The sequence below is a fragment of the Zeus faber genome (assembly GCF_960531495.2).
Source record: "Zeus faber genome assembly, chromosome: 3".
NCBI lineage: Eukaryota > Metazoa > Chordata > Actinopteri > Zeiformes > Zeidae > Zeus > Zeus faber.
Genome location: NC_137190.1, coordinates 6,519,992 through 6,542,491, shown reverse-complemented (window position 1 = coordinate 6,542,491; position 22,500 = coordinate 6,519,992). Strand labels below are relative to the sequence as shown.

Sequence of the window (22,500 nt, the reverse complement as noted above, 5' to 3'; positions counted from 1 at the left end):
CATAGTGAGCACACAAAGTTCTCCCCCCGTTTTCGCCGGAGCAGGAACGGGAAGAGGACCGAGGGAAATGAATAAAGAATTTCTGCGTAAAACAAATATGCGGAAATTGCCGCAAACTAATGTGCAGACTTGCTGACAAACTGCACATCAGCAAACACGCTCGACAAACACCAATAAATCCTTGTTCCAACAGCGGGAAAACGGTGAAAAAAGGTGAAAAAATAAAAATAAATAATGACACACGTTCCGAGAACATGAACTTCTCAATAATTATAAAATGCAGGAGGTTCGACAGCAGCACCTCAGAGCGTTCACTTTTCTTCCTCACGGACGCTAGTTTTGGGGTACAATGCACTGTAGACCCTGCAGGGATCCCCTGTTACTCTTTATTAAAGACGGTGTTTATGCAAAACGATGCACCTGCCAGTTAGATAACATTTCACATATGCAGCTGTGTAAATTTGATTCCTTCCATAGCATGTGAATAATAGCAAATAGGTTTTTTTTTTTTTTTTTTTTTTTCCACACTTCCTTCCACTGTTATTATGTCAGGAGTCATTGTAAAAAACAGGGAAAAACAAAGTTTCCGCGCTGGTGTTTAATTAGATTTTTTTCAGCTGACTTTTCCAGCACAGTGTCTGTAAGCAGTATGATTAAATAATGGTGAAATGACATTAATAAGAAATGAGATGGAAATCAACTGCCGGCACTTTTTTTTGGGGGGGGGGGGGGGGGTGAGTGCAAAAATAAACAAGAGCGGAGAGTAGCGCGGCCAAAAAGAATTATGTACATAATTTCTCAACGAGCGCGTGTTTTCCAGCACGTCGGAGCCCGCTCTCATCCTCGGTGTGAGGCGTTTAAAGTCGTTAGACGTCTGCGACAGGAAGGCGGCCGCCCAAAAGAAACACGGCGAGCGCTCAGGCTTAGTGATTACCGAGCACGTGCAGATGGCTCAGTGGAGTGTGCCAGATGTTTTAATGAATGTTAATGAAAAATAAAAGGTAAGGGGAAAACAACTATTAGAATGCATTTGACACGTACAATGCCGCGCCGAAATTGGGAAGCGTCGGATAAATAAATAAACATCGTCGCCCCAAATTCATCACTTGGTTAATGGTCGATAGAAGAGGAAAAAAAAGTTGAGGCAAATATCTATGGAAATGAGTGTTTGTCTATCCCCCCTTTTGAGTGATTATGAATTAATTTGAATAATTAACAATGATCAACAGAGATGCGAGTGCTGCGGAGATGAGGATGACTGAAGTGTGTGTGTGTATGTGTGTGTGTGTGTGTGTGTGTGTGTGTGTGTGTGTGTGTGTGTGTTTCTAGCTGATGTGCAGGTGTGTGTTTAGCTGTTTGTTTAACATGAGAAAAGGTGGGTTTACTTCATTACTGTGAGTCAGAGACGATAATTTGAATTGATGGATGACTGCTATGTTCACCACGACTCAGGTGTTTTATAAGCACTGTCATTTATGCAGGAAAAATGCATAATCCTCCCTCCACCTCCCACCCCATGTGATGTTTAAGAATTGAAAACAGTGAGCTGGATCCATAAATATGTTTCAAATTAAAATTCAAATTTTTTTTTAACTGCACCACACAGTGTCATTCCCTGGTAAACACCTATATAAATACATGATTAAAAATCTATTCCAAATAAAGCATGCCTGCTATTTCAAATGGCCTTGGGTGAGGCTGCGTTTGATGTCTTTTATACATTTAGAGCAAAAACCAAGAGAGGAAAAGAAAGAAAAGAGGAATACAAAGAGGAATACATTCAAAAAGAGGAATGATGGTGGTATTTAACATTACCTTGAGCCTTGATATGAAGATCTCCTTCATCATGTGAACCGTATATCATGAAAAGAAACAAGGACTGCATTGTTGAATTAAGGAGGCTGGCTTAGGATTGATAATGAAATTATGAAATGAAAAATACCTACAGTAGATGATGCATATGGACAGAGAGTAAATACGTCCAACCACCTTCCCTTCAGCATACCTCTGCATTCGGATGAACAGGTATTTCAGCGTAAAAACAGCAGTGCATTTTTTTTTCTTCAATGGACTCCACGTCAACATGGTGTGTTTGCCGAGATAGGAATGTTGAATATTGGTAAGTTTTCGATTATTCACAGTCAAGGACAATGTGAAGAACGACCCTCCTTCTATTCTCCTCTCTGACTACAGATGTCACGAATCAACTCAAGGCTTTTTCTCGCACAATATATATATTATAGGTTTGACAATTACAAAATGGGTTTTCTTTTCTTTTTTTTTTTTTTTTTTTTTATCGCAAATTCATGAAATGCAATCCCTTTCCTTGTGCCAGTTGGTCCGTGAGGCAACATTCAAGACTAATTATTTGGGTGGAACCTGACCAACCTGGAGACGTGTCGATTCGAAAATTACAAGCGACACGAATCCAACCCGGAACGTACAGAAAGTAACACAGACAAGATGAAGTCGCTGCTCTTTCAAAGAAACAATGAGCCTGTGCAGATGCCTTCCACGGACCTGAAGAAGTGCCGCCGTTGGAACGCTGCGATGTCTGTGCTACGCGGCCGAGAGGTGATTTGTGGCCCCTGAAGCCGACATGGGAACAGTGTTCGCTCCCAAACAAATGCCAACTCACGCCCCGCGGTCACAGCTTTTCGGCATAATTGTCACGGGCGCTCTTTGGCTCTGTCATTATCGTCTAGACTCCCGACGGCTTCTCGACCTGGAGGGATGGCGGAAGTTGCCCGAAGTTAGGGTTCCGAAATGGGGAGGAGAGAATGGCTTATCACGACCTAACCGTGGAAACGGCCGCCTGGAGATCAAGGAGACAACGGCATAAAGAGCCGCCTTTCGTAGTTATTCATTTCTGGAGCGACGCTTAAGTTCTTACCCTCCCCCGAAACACACCCTCCGGCTCAGCGGCGCCGGGTGCCAAATCTAAAAAACCTTCCCCTCGTCCAGTTTCTTAATGCGCTTTCAACGTCCGTTTTAACTGCCAACTACCAAAGTTTATCAAGTCTGAATAATAATGGGAGACATCACCACCTCCAACGTTCGGATCCATCGTTTCTGGTTTGTATTATTATTATTTTGTTATCATGCTCTGGCACAAACCCGTTCGAGGCGGCTCGGGACCAAGGCAGGGTGTCATGCCAAAGCTTGGCTTTCATGAGGGCTTTTATATTCATTTGATGATCTTGCGGGCCTCTGTTTTCTGAGTGGATTATCCCTATATGGCGACGCTGAGCCCATTTTATATTCAGCGCCGTCAATAAGGTCCATTCTGCATACAGTATTCAAGATTATACAAGACAGACAGCATAATTCACACTCAATCAGAATACAAAAGGCTGCACGCGGCAGAACAACACACTTGAAAAAAAAACAAACAGGGCTGATTTGCGATGCCGGAGCTGAGCCGCAGCCTTCCAACCCCCGGTAGTCGCAGAGATCCCGCTTCCGTAGAAAACAACCGCGCGGGGGGGATTATGTCTCTGTGCATTGTTACGGCAGTAAAGCCACGAATCCAAGTGATGCATGTTCTCCATAGAGGTCGCGCGAGCCGTGCCGCGGCTCTAGCGGGAGCGCCGCGCCGGCGTGATGTTTCCCCCGGTTCCTCGGGCCGACGCACTTATTCATCTGGATTAACGTGCTGTAAACCGTCCGCTCCCTCAGCGACCATTAAAGTGGCTCTGCACGGCATGGACCGCGAGATGAGGGAGGAGTACCTGGTGGTGATCCAGGCCAAGGACATGGGAGGCCACATGGGCGGACTGTCCGGGACCACGACCGTCACCGTCACGCTCACGGACATCAACGACAACCCGCCCAAGTTCTCCAAAAGTAAGACACCCTCCCGCCTCAAAGCCACCCGCTAGATTACCTGGAGTAATCCCCTCTGCTAATCTCCTTCACAACAGGTGTTGTGTGTGTTTTTTTTTTTCGTCATAATAGCTAGAAACTCAGTTCCGTTTCATAAATCTTGCCAAGGCACATTCCAGAATAACAAGCAACAATTGGCGCCGGCTAATCCCCAGGAAGCCGCGTCGCCGTCGCGATGTCGGAGGCTGCGGCCTTTTTTTTTTTTTTTTTTTTTTTTAACCGCGGGGCAAAAAAACAGCGCGGCTGAAAAGACGGCGTCCCCCCCCACCCCCCCTCCAGGCCTGTACGAGTTTGTGATTGCGGAGGACCTGCCGACCGGGAAGGCGGGCGGCAAGGTGAGGGCGAACGACCGAGACGTCGGCGAGAACGCCAAGTCCACCTACAACATCGTGGACGGAGACGACCGGGGCATGTTTGAGATTTCCACCGACGCGCAGACTCAAGAGGGGATTCTCCGACTGAAGAAGGTAAGAGCGGCACAGCGGACTGAGATCTCACTTACTCCGCTGCTCTCTCTCCCCCTCCCTCTCTCTCTCTCTCTCTACCTCTTCTGCCTGGTCTCAGTCGTAATGTGTGTTTTTGTGTGCCCGAGCTCAGACGCCGAAACCCGGGAGCCTCCGTCCGGGGTCAGCGCCGGGCCCCCCGGCGGAGGCCCCCCAGGTTCTCCGGGCGGACCGGGGGAGTCGCCCCGTGACCTTGGAGCGGGCGCGACGCAGCACTGTAGCGGCAGTTCAAATCAATGCCATTGTTTTCGTCAGATAATTGTTAAGGCATGACAGAGGCAGTGACTCATATTATATCCTTGGCTGCAGTCAGGGTAATTATCCCGGCATCTCAATGACAAACGCAATTTCACGCAGTGTAATATGTTCCTGGATGTACGGCACCGACATTTTCCCCACGATAACAGCTACAGAGGTTTGAGCCCGGGTGTTGTTATTCGCCAGTTGGTACCCCCCCCCACCCCCCGGTACCGAATATCGTGTTAAAATTTACATTTGAAAACCTCTCAGCATTTCTAACAAGGCTGCGAACTGCGAGCCGGTTCAGACCGAGCGGCGGTTCAAGGACATCTGCAAAATCACATTGAGTTTTCAGAGTAGGTTATCAAAGGTAGTAAATCACGCAGACTATTTAGGTATGCATGTATTCACTGCACTAAGTCTGTACAACCCCCTGCTCGATCCGGGTGTTTGCATACGCACGCATCGAAGCGTGCGCGCGCGCGTGATTGATGGATGGGTGTTCTTAAATCTTGAGTCATGGTTGGTTCAGCGTCAGATGTGGAAGCTATACATCACTCAAACGCAGGGTGCCATTGTGTTCTGATGCAAAGTGACATTACCCCAAGGACACCCAGTGTGACTTTGTCAAACTGCTAACAATCAACTGCGGGGGAGGTGGGATGTCTAAGAGCCGAGGCAATCCGCCCGGGACCGAAAAATTCACCTCGTCCAAAGAAAACAAGGCCGTCACGGAGCAAACTGGATGCAGGGTCGTAAATCCTCAGACGGTCGACAAAGTAAATGTCAAGCGTGTTTGGTCTTTTAGGCAACCTCCCCTCTCCGCTACTAAATCCTCCCAGAATCGGGGCCCACGTTGCTCGTAGCGCGAGGCGACGGGAAAGGAATCATCTGCCGGTGTCGGTGAGACGCAGCTGTTGTTGTGTCTGAAGTGTTTCGACACTTTGGACTGGGCTTTGGGTGACGTGTGTCACACCGGTGGCCCCTAACATCGTATTTGATGCTTTGTTCAGCCGGCACGTCATAAGAAACAGCCGTTCAAGGCATTTGTGTTGTGGTGCTCGTGTTTATTAAGACCGGGGCAAGGATCGAGAGGCAGCCACAGAGAATCTGCGAAATAGTTGTGGTTATTGAACTGTTGACGTGGATTAATATCCAGGAAAATAACAACAAACATCTCCAGTGACCTCAAGTGAACAAGAAAAAAAACAAAACAAATCAATAAATCAGAAGAAGGCAAAAAAAAATAAAAATAAACGTTGCCCTTTCTAATGGAATTCTGGGATTTGTTGCGTAATCACCCATCACAGAACTGATGGATTACCACTTTAATAGCATCAAATTAAGTAGAAACGTGCTACCAACACACTCCATTTCCCAGCAATCGGGGCCACGGCGATGCGTGTATGTGTAGCAGGGCGTGGTAAATTCTAAAATATAAAAGATCCTGCGCGTCAAGGTTAAAACCTATTGATCCAACTGTGAGGCACCGGCAAAGCGCGGCAACAAAAGGAACCAAAGAAGGATCCGGCCTTTGTTGTGGTGGTTTGAAGCGTCTGATGCGCGGCCCGCGCCCTGCCGGGAGGACGCGCCGCCTCGACCTCGCGGCCGCCGCTGAACTTTCATCTCTCCGAAATGCCCCGTGTTTACATAGAGATGTGACGCCGGGGCGCATGGGAAACCCAGCGGCGACGGCGCAAGGCCGCGAGGCCGGAGATGAAGGCGGGGACCGGTGGAGTAACAAGGGCAAAAATAAACAACAACATCATGAATAAATATACACTGTGTAAATTAAATTTACCCCCACTGAAGCGTAAAATCATCGGCCGGTCTTTGCTGGTGCGACGTGGGCTTTAAAACCCCGGTGTGTGGGATGTAAACATGCGGAAGTATAAGCTGGAGAGCCCGCCGTGACACTCAGGTCTGGCTCAGAGCGCTGCCAGCTCCTCAATTTAGCCCAATTCTCAAAGCACTAAACTCGTTTTCTCACAAAAAAAGTGCCCACACAAGAGTGTCAGCCCGTCACAACAGCAGCAGAGGCAGACTTTCCTGTTTCCTCCCTCCGGATTACCAGTTGAAAAGGAAACGGGAATGTTTTTATTTTAAGTTTCAGATGATGCACACTTATCTGAAAGATAGGGTTAAAAAAAAAAAAAAAGTGATTAAATTGCCCTAAAATAAGCCTACATCTCCATGAATCGTATGAACAGCTTTCATGTTGTAATTTTCAAGATTCAAGATGTTTATTTGTCACATACATACAGTATACATACAGGCATGCATATACAGTATGTAGTGAAAGGACATATACATACAATTTAACACACGCACACATTTTTATACAGAATTATAATCAGGCTTTATTGGCCAAATATGCTGAGACATAAAATAAACCCAAGGAATTTGGCTCTGGTGGTCAGTGTATTGCAAGTGTAATTATAAGTATAATAAAATAAAGTTAAAATACTCTGAACATTATTGCCGAGAGGTTTCTAAAAATATGTAACTTCTAAACCTACTTCCTTGCAGTAGACGGAAGTACGGTGCACACCCCTGCCAGTTAGCAGTCTTTTATTCGTCTTCTGGTGCCTTTAAATGACTTTAAAATAAGGAGTCACACCAAGACGAAGCAATTCCTCTGCCGTGACTCGCTCGCCCCGTTCCAAGGAATCATTCTGACTTTCCAGCCACAACAGAGCGCGGCGCTCACTGTCCACTGCCCTCGATATTGAGGAGAAATCCTTTGGAGCCGCGCCGGCTCACGGTGCAGCAAATCCTTCCCTCGCTCTCTCTCATCCTCTCTCTCTCTCTCTCTCTCTCATCCTCTCTCTCTCTCTCTCTCTCCCTCCCTCTCTCCGTCTCTCTCCTCAGCAAGGAATTGCAATAAGAGAGGAGGCAACAAGGGTGCAGAGGGGTTTTTAATGAAAGTGGCTTCATCTCAGACCATTTAACATAATTTTAAATAGTATATATACAGGGTTACGAGATATATAAAGATATATATATATATATATATATATAAAGATATATATATATATATATATATATATATATATATATATATATATGTACATATACACTGTATATATGTCACTTATGGCCTGATGATGCCAGGCGTCAAAGCCCTGGGTCTCTCCACCAGTCCCCAGCTGTCTCACAGTTCAGCGCCTCCTTCTCTCAGGCTCCTTATTCGGCCACCCGGGTCTAAACCCTGGTCCTCCCTTACCTGGGGGGAGGGAGGAGGGAGGAGGGAGGAGGGAGGAGGGAGGAGCCCCCCTCTCTTCCCCCATTCATTTTTGGTCCATCCCTTGCCTTGTAGGCCCTGTCCATATCTTTCTCTCCCTCTCCCTCCTTTTCTCTCCCTCCTCGTCTCTCTCTCTCTCTCTCTCTCTCTCTCTCTTTCTCTCTCGCCCTCTCTCCCTTCCAAAGCCAACTCTTATCCCCTCAAGCAGTAAGGCCCCGTTTTGATTTCCTCCATAAATCCTAGTTATGGAGTGCGGAAGTGACTTGATCCCATTATTCTACCAGGATGAGAGCAACCAGAGGTGATTCTGAATGAAATTGTGACAGTCGGGGCTGCCCTCGGAGATTCCCAGGGAGTAAAAGTGGGCTGCTTTGATATTTTGCACATATCAATGAGGATCCGTGTCGAAAAAAATAAATGATGTGTAAAGCGCGGCCACATGAGGCCAACGTCAGGACGCTAAGGAAAGAAAAAAAAAAAAAAAAAGTCTCTCCGTCCCTCCGCACAATTAAACCTGCACCAAATGTTGATCTTTCTTTCTGAAAAACACCGTCTTTTGTTGCGAGGCCTGAATAATGAATGTGTTATTCATGTTATTCGGGACGATTTTGATAGCCATATGCTGTATGAGAGCTCTAATAAATCGCTCTCATTGAGCGCAAGAGCCGGGGAAATTGAGCTCCTTCAGCGAGACAGAGGGCAGAAAAATAATAACTTTGGGGTGGCACAAACATGCAAGTCACATTTCTTGTGTCTTATTAACACACTTTGTATCGCGCTTGTGTGTGTGTACCTGATGCAGTTCAATTAATTACATTTGCATTCGCATTCGGCTTTTCCGGAGCAGAACCAGGTAAATGCTGTTACCGGGGAACATTTAGAGCGCCGAGCGACTTTTCTCCTCCTGGGCCTCGCTCCCCCTCCGCTCCTCCACCGCCAAACCCCCCGTGAACTGTTACCCCGGCAAACTCCGAAAAACAGCCTCATTTCTCGTCAACCCACGCGCATCATAAAGTATGCATCGAGGCCAGCCGGATAATTTTCTTTGGTTGTTTTTTGACGCTGTTCCTCTCCCGGAGAAACAAGCCGGTCGTTGGTTGGGCCCCACACGCACGCTGTGTACGTTCCGTGATTTTATTTATTTTTTCCGCCCCGCAGCCGTTGGACTTTGAGACCAAGCGGGCCTACACGCTCAAGGTGGAGGCCACCAACGTGCGCTTCGAGCCGGGCAGCGGCGGGCCCTTCAAGGACACGGCGACCGTGAAGATCGTGGTGGACGACTCGGACGAGCCGCCCGTCTTCTCCCGACCCATGTACGTGCTGGAGGTGAACGAGAACGCCCCCGTCAACACCGTCATCGGCATCGTCACCGCCACGGACCCCGACGCCTCCGGGAGCTTCGTCAGGTGAGAGGGGAGACGGGGGTCTTGAGTATGGGTGGCAGCCCAAATGCTGGTGCTGCTGCTGCTGTGTGTGGGTGTGTGTGTGCGCGCGTGTGTGTGTGTGTGCGCATGCCTGTGTGTGTGTGTGTGTGTGTGTGTGTGTGTGTGTGTGTGTGTGTGCGTGCACACGGCATACAGAAAAAACACAACAGTGCCAATAGGACACTCAGATCATGAGGACACTTAACGCCTGAGGACACATTTACTGTCCTCATAATCCCAAATGCTGCCCTGCTGTTTTTCAGTTTATTTATTTATTTATATATTTCTTTATTTATTTTGTATTTATCTCATTTCTAAAATATCCTTTATGTACCTTCTCATGATTTCATGTTTTGCTGCTGTTTGGATATAATCCCAACTAATTAAAGGTTTTTTCCTTGATGACCCTATAAACTAGCTGAGTGTGTGTGTGTGTGTGTGTGTCTGTGTGTTTGTGTGTGTGTGTGTGTGTGTGTCTGCGTGTGTGTGTGTGTGTTTGTGTGTCTGTGTGTGTGTGTGTCTGTGTGTGTGTGTGTGTGTGTGTGTGTGTGTTTATGTGTAGAGCTGTCGCAATTACCACATAATTGCCCGGTGGCAATAATTTGAGCTGACCACAATGTTTTTGTAAGATTGCAAAGGTACCACCGTTATATGTTTCCATCCAAATGTGCCTCCAAGGGAACTTTCAACCAACGTTGGAAATAAATAATAAATAAATAAATACAATGTCAATAAGGTGAGTTTCCATCATTTTGGTTGATGTCGTACTTCCAGTGTTCAACGTCAATAGAAAGCTCTTCTGAAATGGATAAACATGTGTTATCACACGATTATAGGCTTTTATGATATAACAGATAACATTGAGTTGACAATTGCAGTTATTTGTTTGACTATTACTCGTCAGCTAAAATTTCATGATTGTGTGTGTGTGTGTGTGTGTGTGTCTGTGTGTGTGCGTGCCCGCGCGCGCCTGTTTCCATGTGCTTCCATGTGGAACCCAGAACCGAACTCTTAGACTCTCTCTCTCTCTCTAGAGTCATTCTCGCTCTATTGCAACATGATCTTTTTTTTTTTTTTTTTTAACCAGTTGTTGTTTGCAGCGCTCAATGGGGCACGGCCCCACACGTGAGCCCCTCAGCGCACGTCTTCCCATTTCATGGAAAGCAAATCCCCGCTTCCTCTCTTTGGACTCTGCTGGGGGAGTTCACTTCGGGAGGTTGGAGGCGACTCCGCTTCCCACTCAGCTTCGGCTTCGGCGTGCCTCCACCACCCTCCTCCTCCTCCTCCTCCTCCTCCTCCTCCTCCTCCTCCTCCCGCGAAACCCACAAGGGCACCCCGAGGACGGGTTACGCAGGCAATTTCTCCCCCCCCCCACCCCCGCATTTCATTAATTCTCCGGCGACCCGCCCGCTGCATTCCCGGGACAACACTCAACAGGTTGCGTGTAATTGCGCGGCGGCCGGAGAGCCGCCTGGGCGTCGCAGATTGGCCGAGGCCGGTTGATTCGGCTGCGCTCCCTCACCGGCGGCGTCCTCGCGTTCGGCGACGACACCGCCAGGGGGAATGAGGCGCCACGCCCGTCCCTCCGCCGGTTGGGAAACACATTTGGTGTGTAACGACATCATTTGCTCTTCTCTGACCTCATTTCATGTCACCGTGCTGCAGTGTTTTCGAGTCCCAGACTGTATAAATATTCTGTATATATATTTTTATATATATATATAAATGTATATATATATTATTTTTAAAGTGACTTTATTAGTTCATTCATTTATTTTTTCCCTCCTGTGGGAGTCCAAGGAGATCCGGGCAGCATGTACGCCATGTTCTGTGGGAATAGGACATTACTCATTCTATGCTCATACACAGTATATTAGATATATATTAAATGCATATTTGGCTCATTCTAATATGCAAATTGAAAATGAACCCCATCAGCGGCTTACAATACTTATATATTTCCCTGATTATATATGTCCCGCGTCTTTTTTGGAAATTCCTGCGGCCGACCCCCGCAAGGAGCGTCCCGTCCGGAGATCACATCCTGCTCTCGGCGTAAACAACACGACGGCTCCGTCCATTCCGTCTCGCTGCACCGGCAACCTTGCTTTTTTGTTTTTTTGTTGTTGTTTCTTTTCGTTTTTCTTTTTTCTTTCCTTTCCTTAAAGGACGCCCCGTGCGCCTCCACGTGCGCCGTGACAAACCCCGGCGCTGATCGTACATTTTTCGGGTTATTTTCAGCGGGGTTTCGGGCTCAAGGACAAAGGATGAAGTCACCTGTGGTCCGACAGCGGCCGGGTTTTTACACTAATGAGCTGTTATTTCCCCCTCTATTTAAATCCCCTCCCACTTCCTCTCAGACTCCCAATTCGGATATTTATTTTCCAGCTCACGTTTCCACGCCACGACAAACTGTTTTACTACCTCATTTGATTTTCTTTATTGTAGAAACCTACCTTTTTCTTTGCCTTAAAGGTCCTCAAGATGGTGCGTGATCTATTATAAATGTCAATTTTTTTTTTCCCGCGTTGGTGCGAAGTAATAAAACACATTTGCCACTCAGGGCATTTTATTATTACATCCTGCTCAATTTAAATCCTTTTAGGCGTACGGGGCCCGAATAGAGCCGGCAAACAGGGCACGCTGCAATTTTGGGAGAACATTAAGACTAAGCTTTGGAGTTTGGACTGGGAATCAAAAAAATCAAAAAAAAAATCTAAAGTAAAAAAAACAACAAAAAAGAAAAGAGAAATAAAATGCAATATATGCGAGACACATAAGATAAGAATATATTTTCATACATATATAAATATCAATTTACGGGTAGCAGTGCTTATGCAAACGACTATGATAACTGCCGCTCCCAATAGGAGCAGTATGGCAATATGGATAATTATATTAACCTTCCCATGTAATTATTGTATTGACCTGCAATTTGCTTACGGCTTGTATGCAGATAGAGCAATTAATCCATGATGAAACTGACATTTAAATTCAGTAAAAACCAAACAAGCAATTATGAATATAAATAGAAGGTTGTGATTTAATATGTTGGCAGGCGCAATGCGACATGCGTCTTACTCTTCATGTTACATCAAAATGACGCTGTTGCTCTCTCCCTCTCTCTCTCTCTCTCTCTTGCCCTCTCCGTCTCCTCTCTCTCCGTCTCTCTCTCTCTAACCGTCCCTGTCACTTAATTGGGAGAAAGTGGGGGTTCAGAGCCGTCGTTGGAGGAGGGGGGGGGGGTTGCCATGGTGGAGCAATAACGGCGGCATTAGCTCGGCCGTCTCTGCGACCTCCTGGAAGAAAGCCTCCGTCGTTCCGTCTTGCCGTCTCGTCTCCCAGCATCCGACCCCCACACCCCCCCAGGGGCCGGTGAAGGTCGGATGTGTCCCCCCCCGCACCCTCACACGCACACACACACACATACACACACACACACACACACACACACTCTCCTCGCTCATGATCTTAACAAGCCCTCAGCTCGTACTTAATGCAGCGGAGCGAGCGGCAGCGTCTCAGGTGGAGGGCACGCTCCACGCCACTCCGCTCTGCAGCCCCCTCTGTGACCTCACACACACTGTGAGGTAGGGATGCCAGCTCTGTGGTCATTTTGGTTCCTCTGACCTTTAACACGCTACTCGCAGATGTACAGTGTCTTTTTTTTTTGTTTGTTTAAAGTCATACCCATCATTATTATTGGGAAGGGGGGGGGGGGGGGGACAAGACATGGAGGGTACGTGGGGGTTTGAAACCCTTCAGGTCAGAGCCGACAGCTCTGCTCATGTTGTCCATCCAAGGTCACGTGGCTTCCTGATATGAGAAGATATTATATGATATGATATGAGATGAGATGAGATAATATGAGATGAGATAAGATGAGATGAGTTGAGATGAGATAGTGATTTATTGATACCGTGGGGGCAGCAGAAATTGACCGAACAGTGCAGATCAAAACAGGGATGAAAAAATGTACACATCAGCATTGAAGTAGCAGGGAGTCGTGAAATACAGTCTAGTATTGAGCAAACATACACTTAAGTACTCTATATAACTGTGCAAAGCAGCAATAAGCAATGATAGTACTAGTAAATATGTTTTGATAGAAAATATATGTATTCCTGTTTTGTAATCTTTCTATATTATTATTATATCTATATTATCGTGAGATAGCAGTGTCGTAGATAGACCTATAGAAGGACAGACATACCTGGAATATAACAGGATAATAAGACGCAATAGGATCGACTCTTATTTCCAAAGAGAACTTGAAGTGTAGAATCCAGTCCAAGGGAAGGAAAACTGCTGAGCTGCAAAATGACGCAGATGATTCAGCCCGATCTGTCGCGTGGCAGAGTTCTCCTCATCTTTCAAGTTACCGGTTGATTCCTTCCCCGTTTGTCTGCCCCGGGTTTTTCTTTTTTTTTACTTTTTAGAAACATGTCGGCAGCACTATGAGGTGAATAGGTCGCAGACAATTAAAAGGGGGGGGGCGGGTGCAATCTGAATAAAATGATATAACAATTGTGGCGTTGCAACAAAACTGGCCGGCGTCGGTTCAGGCAGGCGGCGAAAATGAGTTCTACATCTGCACTCCTCCCACGGGAGCCACTGACCCAATAACAGGCAGAATGTCACCCGGACGCCGCGCTCTCCGCGGAAACTCAAACGCGTCTGTTCCCGTTTTACTTTTCCCAGCCTCACGTACGTTAGTCATACGTCAGAAAGGTGGAGTGACGCCGGAACTCCGGCTCCGGGATTTGAGCTCTTTGCGCCGCGGGACTCTGACCTTCCTCGACGCCTCGCATCGACTTCCTGCCGCGAGGCGCGAGGTCGCGCCTCCATCCCCAGCGCCTCCGTCCGCGTCCACGTCTGCCGCTTGTTTTTTTTTTTTTTTTTCTGGTGAGAGGTCCGTCGGCGACATTTTCACCACGGCGTCGAGAGAAAGGCAGCGAGGTCCTTGAGAGGGATGAGCTGAGTTTGTGGGTTTTCCTCGTCGGCTTTGACGGTGGTTTGGGTTTGAATTCGGACGGGATCAGATTTCACTCACTGATGTGGTTTTTTGTGGGTTATCGTCAAGTCGACAAAACACAAGTTTAAATTCGTAATAGAATGCACAAGAAATATAAAGTGATAAAATATACATAGATTTACAGTGACACAAAAATAGAATAATAAATATACAATAAAACAATGTAGCATGATACATGTAATGACAGTTTATTGGTACTATTTGATGGCCTTCTGATGGCATAAAGGTGATGTACACAGAAAGGTTATTATTATTAAACGTTAGTATTAATTGTCAACAATAGCAATGACAGCAGTGAATTTATTTATGTTTGTGTTTAACAAACTTTTTAGTGCTAAATTTGTGTTACAAGATATTACATTACATTACGGTACATACAGTAATTACGAATTACATTAGTATTACATTATTACATTGTATGACATAATGTTACATTAGCGTTACATTACATTACATTATTACATAGTATTACTGGTAACACTAGTATTACATATGACATTACATTATTAGATGATATATCATAAAGTCACATTAGTGTTACATTACATTACATTACATAATAACATAGTATTACTTGTAACATTAGAATTACATATGACATTACATTATTAGATAGTATTACATAATGTTACATTAGTGTTACATTACATTACATTATGTTACGTAATAACATAGTATTACTTGTTACATTAGTATTACATACTATATTACATTATTAGATAGTATTACATAATGTTACATACATTTTAACATTACATTACATTACGTTACATAATAACATAATATTACTTGTTACGTTAGTATTACATATGACATTACATTATTAGATATTATTACATAATGTTACATTAGTGCTACATTTCAACACGTTACATCATTGCATAGTAACATTAGCATCACACATCTTATTGGTGACATCAAATGGCACCAATGATGTGTCGCTGACGCTGACTTAATTTGTTCACACATTATCCGTCAATCTCCTTCTCTTTTTTATTTTTACTTTTATATTTCTTGACATCGTTGTTTTTGTGTGTTTTTATGGGGGGGGGGGGGGGGGGGCAAACAGTCTCCGCTTCAGGAAGCCTAAGTGCTGGATCGAGGTCAGACGGACTGGAGAGTATTGGTGAGCTGAAGAACAGCCACGGTGCGCACACACACACACACGCACACGCACACGCACACGCACACGCACACGCACACGCACACGCACACGCACACGCACACCACACACACACGCACACACACACATACATACATGATTTCTAGTGCACGTCGCTCCGCGCACGCCCCGTTTACACACACACACGAACACACACGCGCTTATATCACACTCAGTGAAGCAGTGCACGTTTTCTGACACACTGGAGGTATATATATTTTTTTATTTGCTTTTAATTCTTTTCACGTCATGTTGTCAGTTTGACTGACAGGTGGCAGAACATTTCGGGGTCTCTCTGCCTCCCCCCACACCTCCCCCCTCCCCCACGCTGAGCTGTCAGTTTGACTGGGATCCACTCAGTCTGCAGGAGAGCGGCGGCTCCCAGGTGGGTTGCTGCTGTCTGCCTGCCTTGAAAGTGCTCTGCGGCGGTGGGCCTCGCTAGGTGCAGAGGGGGGAGGGGGGCAGGGGTGGTGGTGTGGTTGGGGGTGTAGGGGTGGTGGGTGGGGGAGAGGGGGAGAGGGGGGGCCCTCGTGGACCTCTCCCAGCCCCCCCCCCCCCCCGGTGTCTGGAGGATTTTACACCATTTCATCTCAAAAATGGAAATGTCACGGCTCGGTACATCTCCCCAACAATTGGAATCTGGGCCAGTGGTTTATTTATTTCATTGCGTTATTTCACCCCTCCCCCCCCCCCCCCCCCTCCCCGTCCACCCATCAGCCCCCCCCCCCCCCAATCTCATCTTTTCACGCCGTTTCTCTCTTCAGGTCCCTCGCTCTCTTTGTGCATTTCTGGTATTTCTTTCCGCATCCCTCTTTCTGTTCCCCTGTTTTTTTTTTTGTCCCGTCTTCCTGCAGAAGGATGCGGGGGGCGGGGGGGGGGGGGCGTCAACAGGTCTCCGCCGATTGGGATGAACAGCTCCGCCGTGAGATGGGTTGAGATCCGGGGGGTTAGGGGAAGATGGGGGGCGGAGGGAGGGAGGGAGATGGAGGGAGGGATGGAGGGCGGGGTGGAGAGGGTGCCGCTGAGGGTCGGGAAGAGAGGATTGGATTGGAAATGGCGGCTACCAGCTATTGGGGTGGGGGGGTGGGGGGCTTTCTGACTCACACTGAATCATGGCTTCCAGCGCGAAATGGCGGCAGGAAGCAAGTGGAGCAGAGAGATAAAAAGATGGAGTGAGGGACAGTTTTTTGGGGTTTTTTTTTCGGGTGAAAAAAGTTAGCGGAACATTTGTGCGTTCCCTCCACGTGCTGCTGTGTAATTATCTCATGTGAATTATTTTGAGATGTGCATGTGTGTGCGTGTGTGTGTGTGTGTGTGTGTGTGTGTGTGTGTGTGTGTTGGGGGAGGTGTGTGTGTGGGGGGGGGGGGGGCGGCGCTCCGGGTTGAGTAGGATGTTTATGACAGGCGCACATAATGGCGAACGAAAAAGTGTGAAATGAAAGATGACCCAGAATGGCAGATTTATTTTTTCCGTCGGTGCTGTGTGTGGGCTTGTCCTGAGAATTGGCGCCACACGCGTCGCGACATCAAAAAGGGATTTCACAGTTTCGAGGCGATATCTGAACATTCACTTTTATGTCCATCCCAATTTCATCCCCACTGCTGGAGCTTTTTTTTTTTTTTTTTTTTTTTTCTCTCCCGGAGAGTTGCACGACTTGGCTCCGTATTTATAAGTCCGTAAGATGCCACTTTGTGTTTCGCCTCCAGCCGCAGCAAAGTGACATGAGAGTGGCTGGCTGAAAGCAGCGCCGTCCTCTGAGAGCTTCCACCCTCCCTTCACTCCACATTTTAGTGTTTTGTTCAACCCCCCCTCTTCCGCTTTTTACCCAAAGTCACCATGAAATCCGAGTACAAATGAATGGAGCACAATGAAGACGGGCGGCGATGACTGACAGCGACACGAACGTGGGCCCGATTACGTGCGCGGCGCGTGCCAAGCGAGCGCCTGCGGCCGGCGTGCCAAGCAGCCCTCCCTCTCACCTCGCAACGCAAGGTTGTCCCAACTCATTATGTCCGATCCTCTCGGGAGCCATTGTGTGGTGCTGGATCGCAAACAGGGGCTTTTTGTAGGAAGTGAGTGTCAACACCATGAGTGCCCACCCCCCTCCATCCCTCCCTCCATCTCCCTCCCTCCTGCCCAGCCCGACCCGGATCCGGCTGAGATGCCGGGGTGGAGAGTGTCCGTCCTGGGCCTCCGGAGCGCTGCCCGGCGCATCCACACAGCCAATCCGGCCGGGATCCAGCCCACGCCCGGCCCCCTTTCCGAACCCGAGTTCTCTTTTGTGGCCGATGCGGAGATATCGGGCGGCCCCGCAGACTCAAGATCTGCTGTGGATCCGGTCCGGATCAGACGGAGAGTTGGCCGGCCGGCCGCGCGTGTGATTTTACCGCCCATCAATCCCCAGATCTCCCTCGATGAATAAGGCTCCGCCAGCTAGAGCGCCAAGGGATCAGACCAGGACGGCTCAGTGTGTTTCCTCCGCCGCGTGTGTGAATAATATCTGATATTGGGTTCTCGTGGCAGGTACTTCATCGATCGACACACGGACTTGGAGAGGCAGTTCAATATCAACGTGGAAGACGGGAAGATCACGCTGGCAAAGCCGCTGGACCGAGAGACCGACACCTGGCACAACATCACGGTGACGGCCACGGAAGCAAGTGAGTGCCTCGCTTCGCTACGAAAGCCACACTTTGGTGCGGCCGGAAATTCATTTTGAGTGACAAAAAGGGAGCGTGTGTTTTCGTAGGTCCTCGCGCTATTCCGAATGAGCCATAGGCGAGCTTGAGTCAAAGGAGCCGCTGGACTGCCGAGCGCAATCCTCGCGTAAACAATCACTCGGAAAAACCCTTGAAAAGTATGGCACAAACAATTCGCTCTGAATCCACGGCGGCATGAAATACGTTCATTTGATGAGTTTTGACTGAACGAAACAGCTCAGTAGTCAATTTGCGGCGGTGCAAGAACATTAGGACGCTTCAAGTAAACAGTTTTCAAAAACAGGCTCCACAGTGGATTGCTCCAACGTCAGCATCCATTACATATTGAAGAACATCTGCAAACAGCAAAACTCACTGACTGGGTGCAAAAATCTTGCAGGCAGAGCTGCAAACAGCGCAAACCATATGTACGGCTCTATTTGCATACAGATTGTTTTGAGGGGGGCTGTACGTTCAGATAAAAGTTAATGTCGCCCTTAAAGCTATCCAAAGAGAAAATTGACACTGCTGGTAACTTTCATTCTCTCTCTCCCTCTCTAACCGTCGCTGTCTTTTCTTAATCAAAGGAAACACAAATTAATTGTCAGACTAAATGAATGCAAAAACACAATCGCAATGTTCTGGCCGCGCGGCGCGGCGGTCCAATCTCGACGCTGGTAGCGCCGCAGCCGGAGAAGCTGAACGTGTCGGGTTCGATAAGGTGCTGTCACGTCTGGCACCCGGACGTTTAAACTGCTTTTTCATGCCCGCTGGCAAAGTAACTGCGGCTCCAGATAGTGGCATCCCTGAGCACACCTAATAGGAATTTGGCAAAATAAATATGGCAGTTTGCTATTCTTCGCGGGGAAGCAAGTGTGTCTGCTCTGGCGTGAAGAAGGAATAGATGTGTTTCCACTTCCATCCCAACGCCATTTGCCACCCAAACTGTGGCGCGTTCCGCCGCCTCGCACCGCTTGACATCTGACTAATCAGATTCTATTCCCCGTCGGCTGCAGGGGGAAAAAGTCACTTTGGCAGGGTGCTCTTACGCCCTTCCCCTCCCTCCCTCTCTCTCTCTCTCTCTCTGTCTCTCTCGCTCTCTCTCTCTCTCTCTCTCTCTCTCTCTCTCTCTCTCTCTCCTACTCTATCCATCTATCACTGTCTATCAGGCTGTCAGCTCCCCCCCGTTCCCACCGCACTTCGGTTTTGGCTGCTTGTCTCCATGCCCACCTGTGGGCATCGGCTTCTGAGGGAATTCTAAAGTTTGGCGTATCACAAAAGGTGCAGATGCCGTTAGAAATGAGCCGAGTTTTCTTTTTTTAAGTTAAAAACCATTAAAAAATCACACCGGGTTCCAGCATCGAGTGGTGATGTGTTCTCAACCCAAAACTGAGCAGGGTTTCTTAAAGTGTGTCTGTGACGTGTTTTGCAAGAATGGGGTCATAAAATAAATGTGTACTAATGTGTCGCTCCCCAAGACACAAAACAATCAGTGTAAGGTGCCGTAGTAAACAGCAGATGGAACATTTCAGGTGTCGCAGGGCTCCGGGGTGCGCCCATTTTGGTCACACCTGCCACCAAAAATCCACTAAACATTTTCATTGGTCGCACCGGTACGTCTGAAATTTAACAGGTCTGAAAAAAAAAAAAAATAGTGTATAGGTACAAAACTATTTTTTTAACAAACACTAGGGCCCCAGAAAGTCGACGAATCGAATCATCAGTTGGAAAAGAGGATTCGAGGACTCTTTTGTCAGGATAAAGAAGAAGAAGAAGAAGAAGAAGAAGAAGAAGAAGAAGAAGAAGAAGAAGAAGAAGAAGAAAAAGAAGAATCTTTAATTATCACGCAACACACCACACTACAACACATGCACGCACACAACACACATGCACACGCTTTGGATGGTGGCCGGTGAAATGAGGCCTCTGCGTTTAACCCATCCTGGCTTGTCCTTCCTCCGGGGGCACGGCCTGGGGCAGTGGGCAGCATTGGTGGACACGCCCGGGGACCTGGTGATGAGTGTCCATCGCTGGTCAGATGATGATGTGTGCATGTTTTTGGTGGGGGTCCTTACTGACGTTAGGTGGAGGAAACACCATGTGAGCACGGGGAGAACATGCAAACTCCACACAGAAAGGCTCCTATTTGGGAGATAACCCGCCCGGAAAACAGATAGAAGTGTATCTAATGCACAGGGATTACATTTCAACAAGGAATTGTAAATAAGGGAAATCATAAATATATTTTTATAAGTATGAATCCTCCCCGTTCCTCCAAATGAAACAACTAAAAACAGTGTGGTGACGGGGCACGGAGGCACGAGCAGGGATATCGTCGGTAGGGGCATCGTGAAGATTTTGACGGTGGAAACCGATTCTGCCAATCGATCCCGTGCTTTGACTGTCCCGTTCAGGCCTGTGCGGAGACGTTAAGAGGGGCCAAAGGAAAGGCACGGGGACCCCCCAGCTCCGGTTTTAGGTATTTTGCCTCTCTGGGCAATGTGGCGCGCGTGCGTGGTGGTGCGCATCGGGGCACCTGTGATCTGCGCCCCGCTGTGCTCAGACCCCACACTGCGAGCGCGCCGAGCACAGCTCCCTCATGAATATGCACATCTTGCCCAGATAATCCGCACCTCGATGCCCATTCACGCTTGAAAAAAAAACCCCGCACCTGATAAAACGGACTCCAAAGGGGCGGGTACCCCCTCCTCTTCTGCCTTTGCCTGGCACTCTTATCCGTTCTTTTTTATTCTTTTAGAGAAAAACTCAGACAAATGGAGAGCAGAATTAACACCGCTTTATGCTCTGCGCATTACGCATGGAGGGGGGGGCTCAATCTGCATGCCCCCTGCCATTGTGCCGCACTCAGGGCAGGGTTTCCTTGTGCATGTCTGAGGCAGGCAGAGGCAGCCGGAACCGCCCCCCTCGCGCATATCTCCACTATCTCGGGAGATGCGGGATGTCGCTTCTGATAATAGAGGAAAGGCTTCTTAGACAAATATCTCAATCTTATTGCAAGTTAGAAACAGGTTGTATGGCGGGTATAAATAGAAAATCTATTTTCTTCATTTCTCCAATAGATTTGGCAATTTGGCATTAAGCAGCCAAATTTGACTGGTAAAATTTGAGACAAAAGAGTCAGGTACAGCCTTAACAAACACCATCAGAAAAGCAAACATTTTCTTTTGAACAAATATTATGAACACAGCCTATTCTCTGGACATTTTATGTACGTCTTGCACATCTGTGTGTGTGCGTGTGTGTGTACGTGCAAGACCACGGCCATCACTCCTCCCACATCCCTTGCGCGTATACGAGAGAAGACGAGAGTGACATCACACCCTTAAAAGGCTCATTTGAGGGCATAACGATCCACCGATACCAATCGGGGACAGATTTTTCGACGCGCGCGACCCCTGGATGGACCTAAACACAGCGCAGACCTAAACCTGGTCGATTTCCCAATTCTGAAGTTACCAGTGGGTCAACGGAAGCTCTCCTGTTAATTCTGCTTCAGTATAAACTATTTTGCTGCAGAATCTAACCTTACACGTCATGTTACTTTCAAAATAATATTTATTTCTTTGGTTTGGAGACACGGGGGAACGGGACGAGCAGTGGACCCTCTCCGTTACGCAACCCACTGTCCTGACCCGAGGCGGAATGCCGAGTTGGCTTTAAGCTGTCCGTTTCATACAAGTACAAATTAAACGAAAGAGATAGATGTAAAACAAAAACACAGGAAAACCGCCGCGGTGACTGGGGGTGAGAGGAAAACTCCGCTCCAATTCTCTGGTGAGGTTTACGTTTTTCATTTTCCCGCGCGAGTAAGAAACGAAAAAAAAAAAAAGCGGAATAGATCGAAATCTTTCCCTGAATCCCCGTCGAGCCGGAGCCCTGCGCCGCGTCCCAGCGTGCCGTTCAGAGCCTCAGCTGGTGAACAGGCGACTCCGCCTCGCCCCCCCCGCATGCCCAGGCGCCCGGCGCGTGTGCACGAGCTCCGTGGCCTCCGGGAAACACCGCCCGTTGCATATTGGTGGCAGCGGCGGCAGCACGCCGGGAGAAAATGAATAGATGAATTCCCTGAAAAAAGTTGGCATTCGCACCACTGGTTAATAAATACAACGGTTTTACAGGAGCCTCTCGAAAGGGATTGTCAATTACCACCGATGAATAATTCCAATCAAATACTAATCAAATTAAATAGGCGTTTTGTTATTGTCTTTTCAGATGTCAACTGCCACACAGTCATTAATATACATTTTTTTTACCCTCATGTTTTAAACATTTAGGTGGATTGGGGATTT

The 22,500-nt window shown here is 47.6% G+C and overlaps 1 protein-coding gene across 1 annotated transcript in view; it reads left to right on the top strand.

Moving 5' to 3' along the window:
• Positions 1–22,500, top strand: part of cdh8 (cadherin 8) — a gene marked incomplete at both ends in the record, with an annotated part of 95,242 nt that overhangs the window by 63,638 nt on the left and 9,104 nt on the right. The window contains 4 exons of the mRNA XM_079997092.1: positions 3,679–3,846; positions 4,165–4,352; positions 9,031–9,278; positions 18,018–18,190. Of these exons, the coding sequence (XP_079853218.1) occupies positions 3,679–3,846; positions 4,165–4,352; positions 9,031–9,278; positions 18,018–18,190 (777 nt within the window). The remainder of the gene's footprint in view (positions 1–3,678; positions 3,847–4,164; positions 4,353–9,030; positions 9,279–18,017; positions 18,191–22,500) is intronic.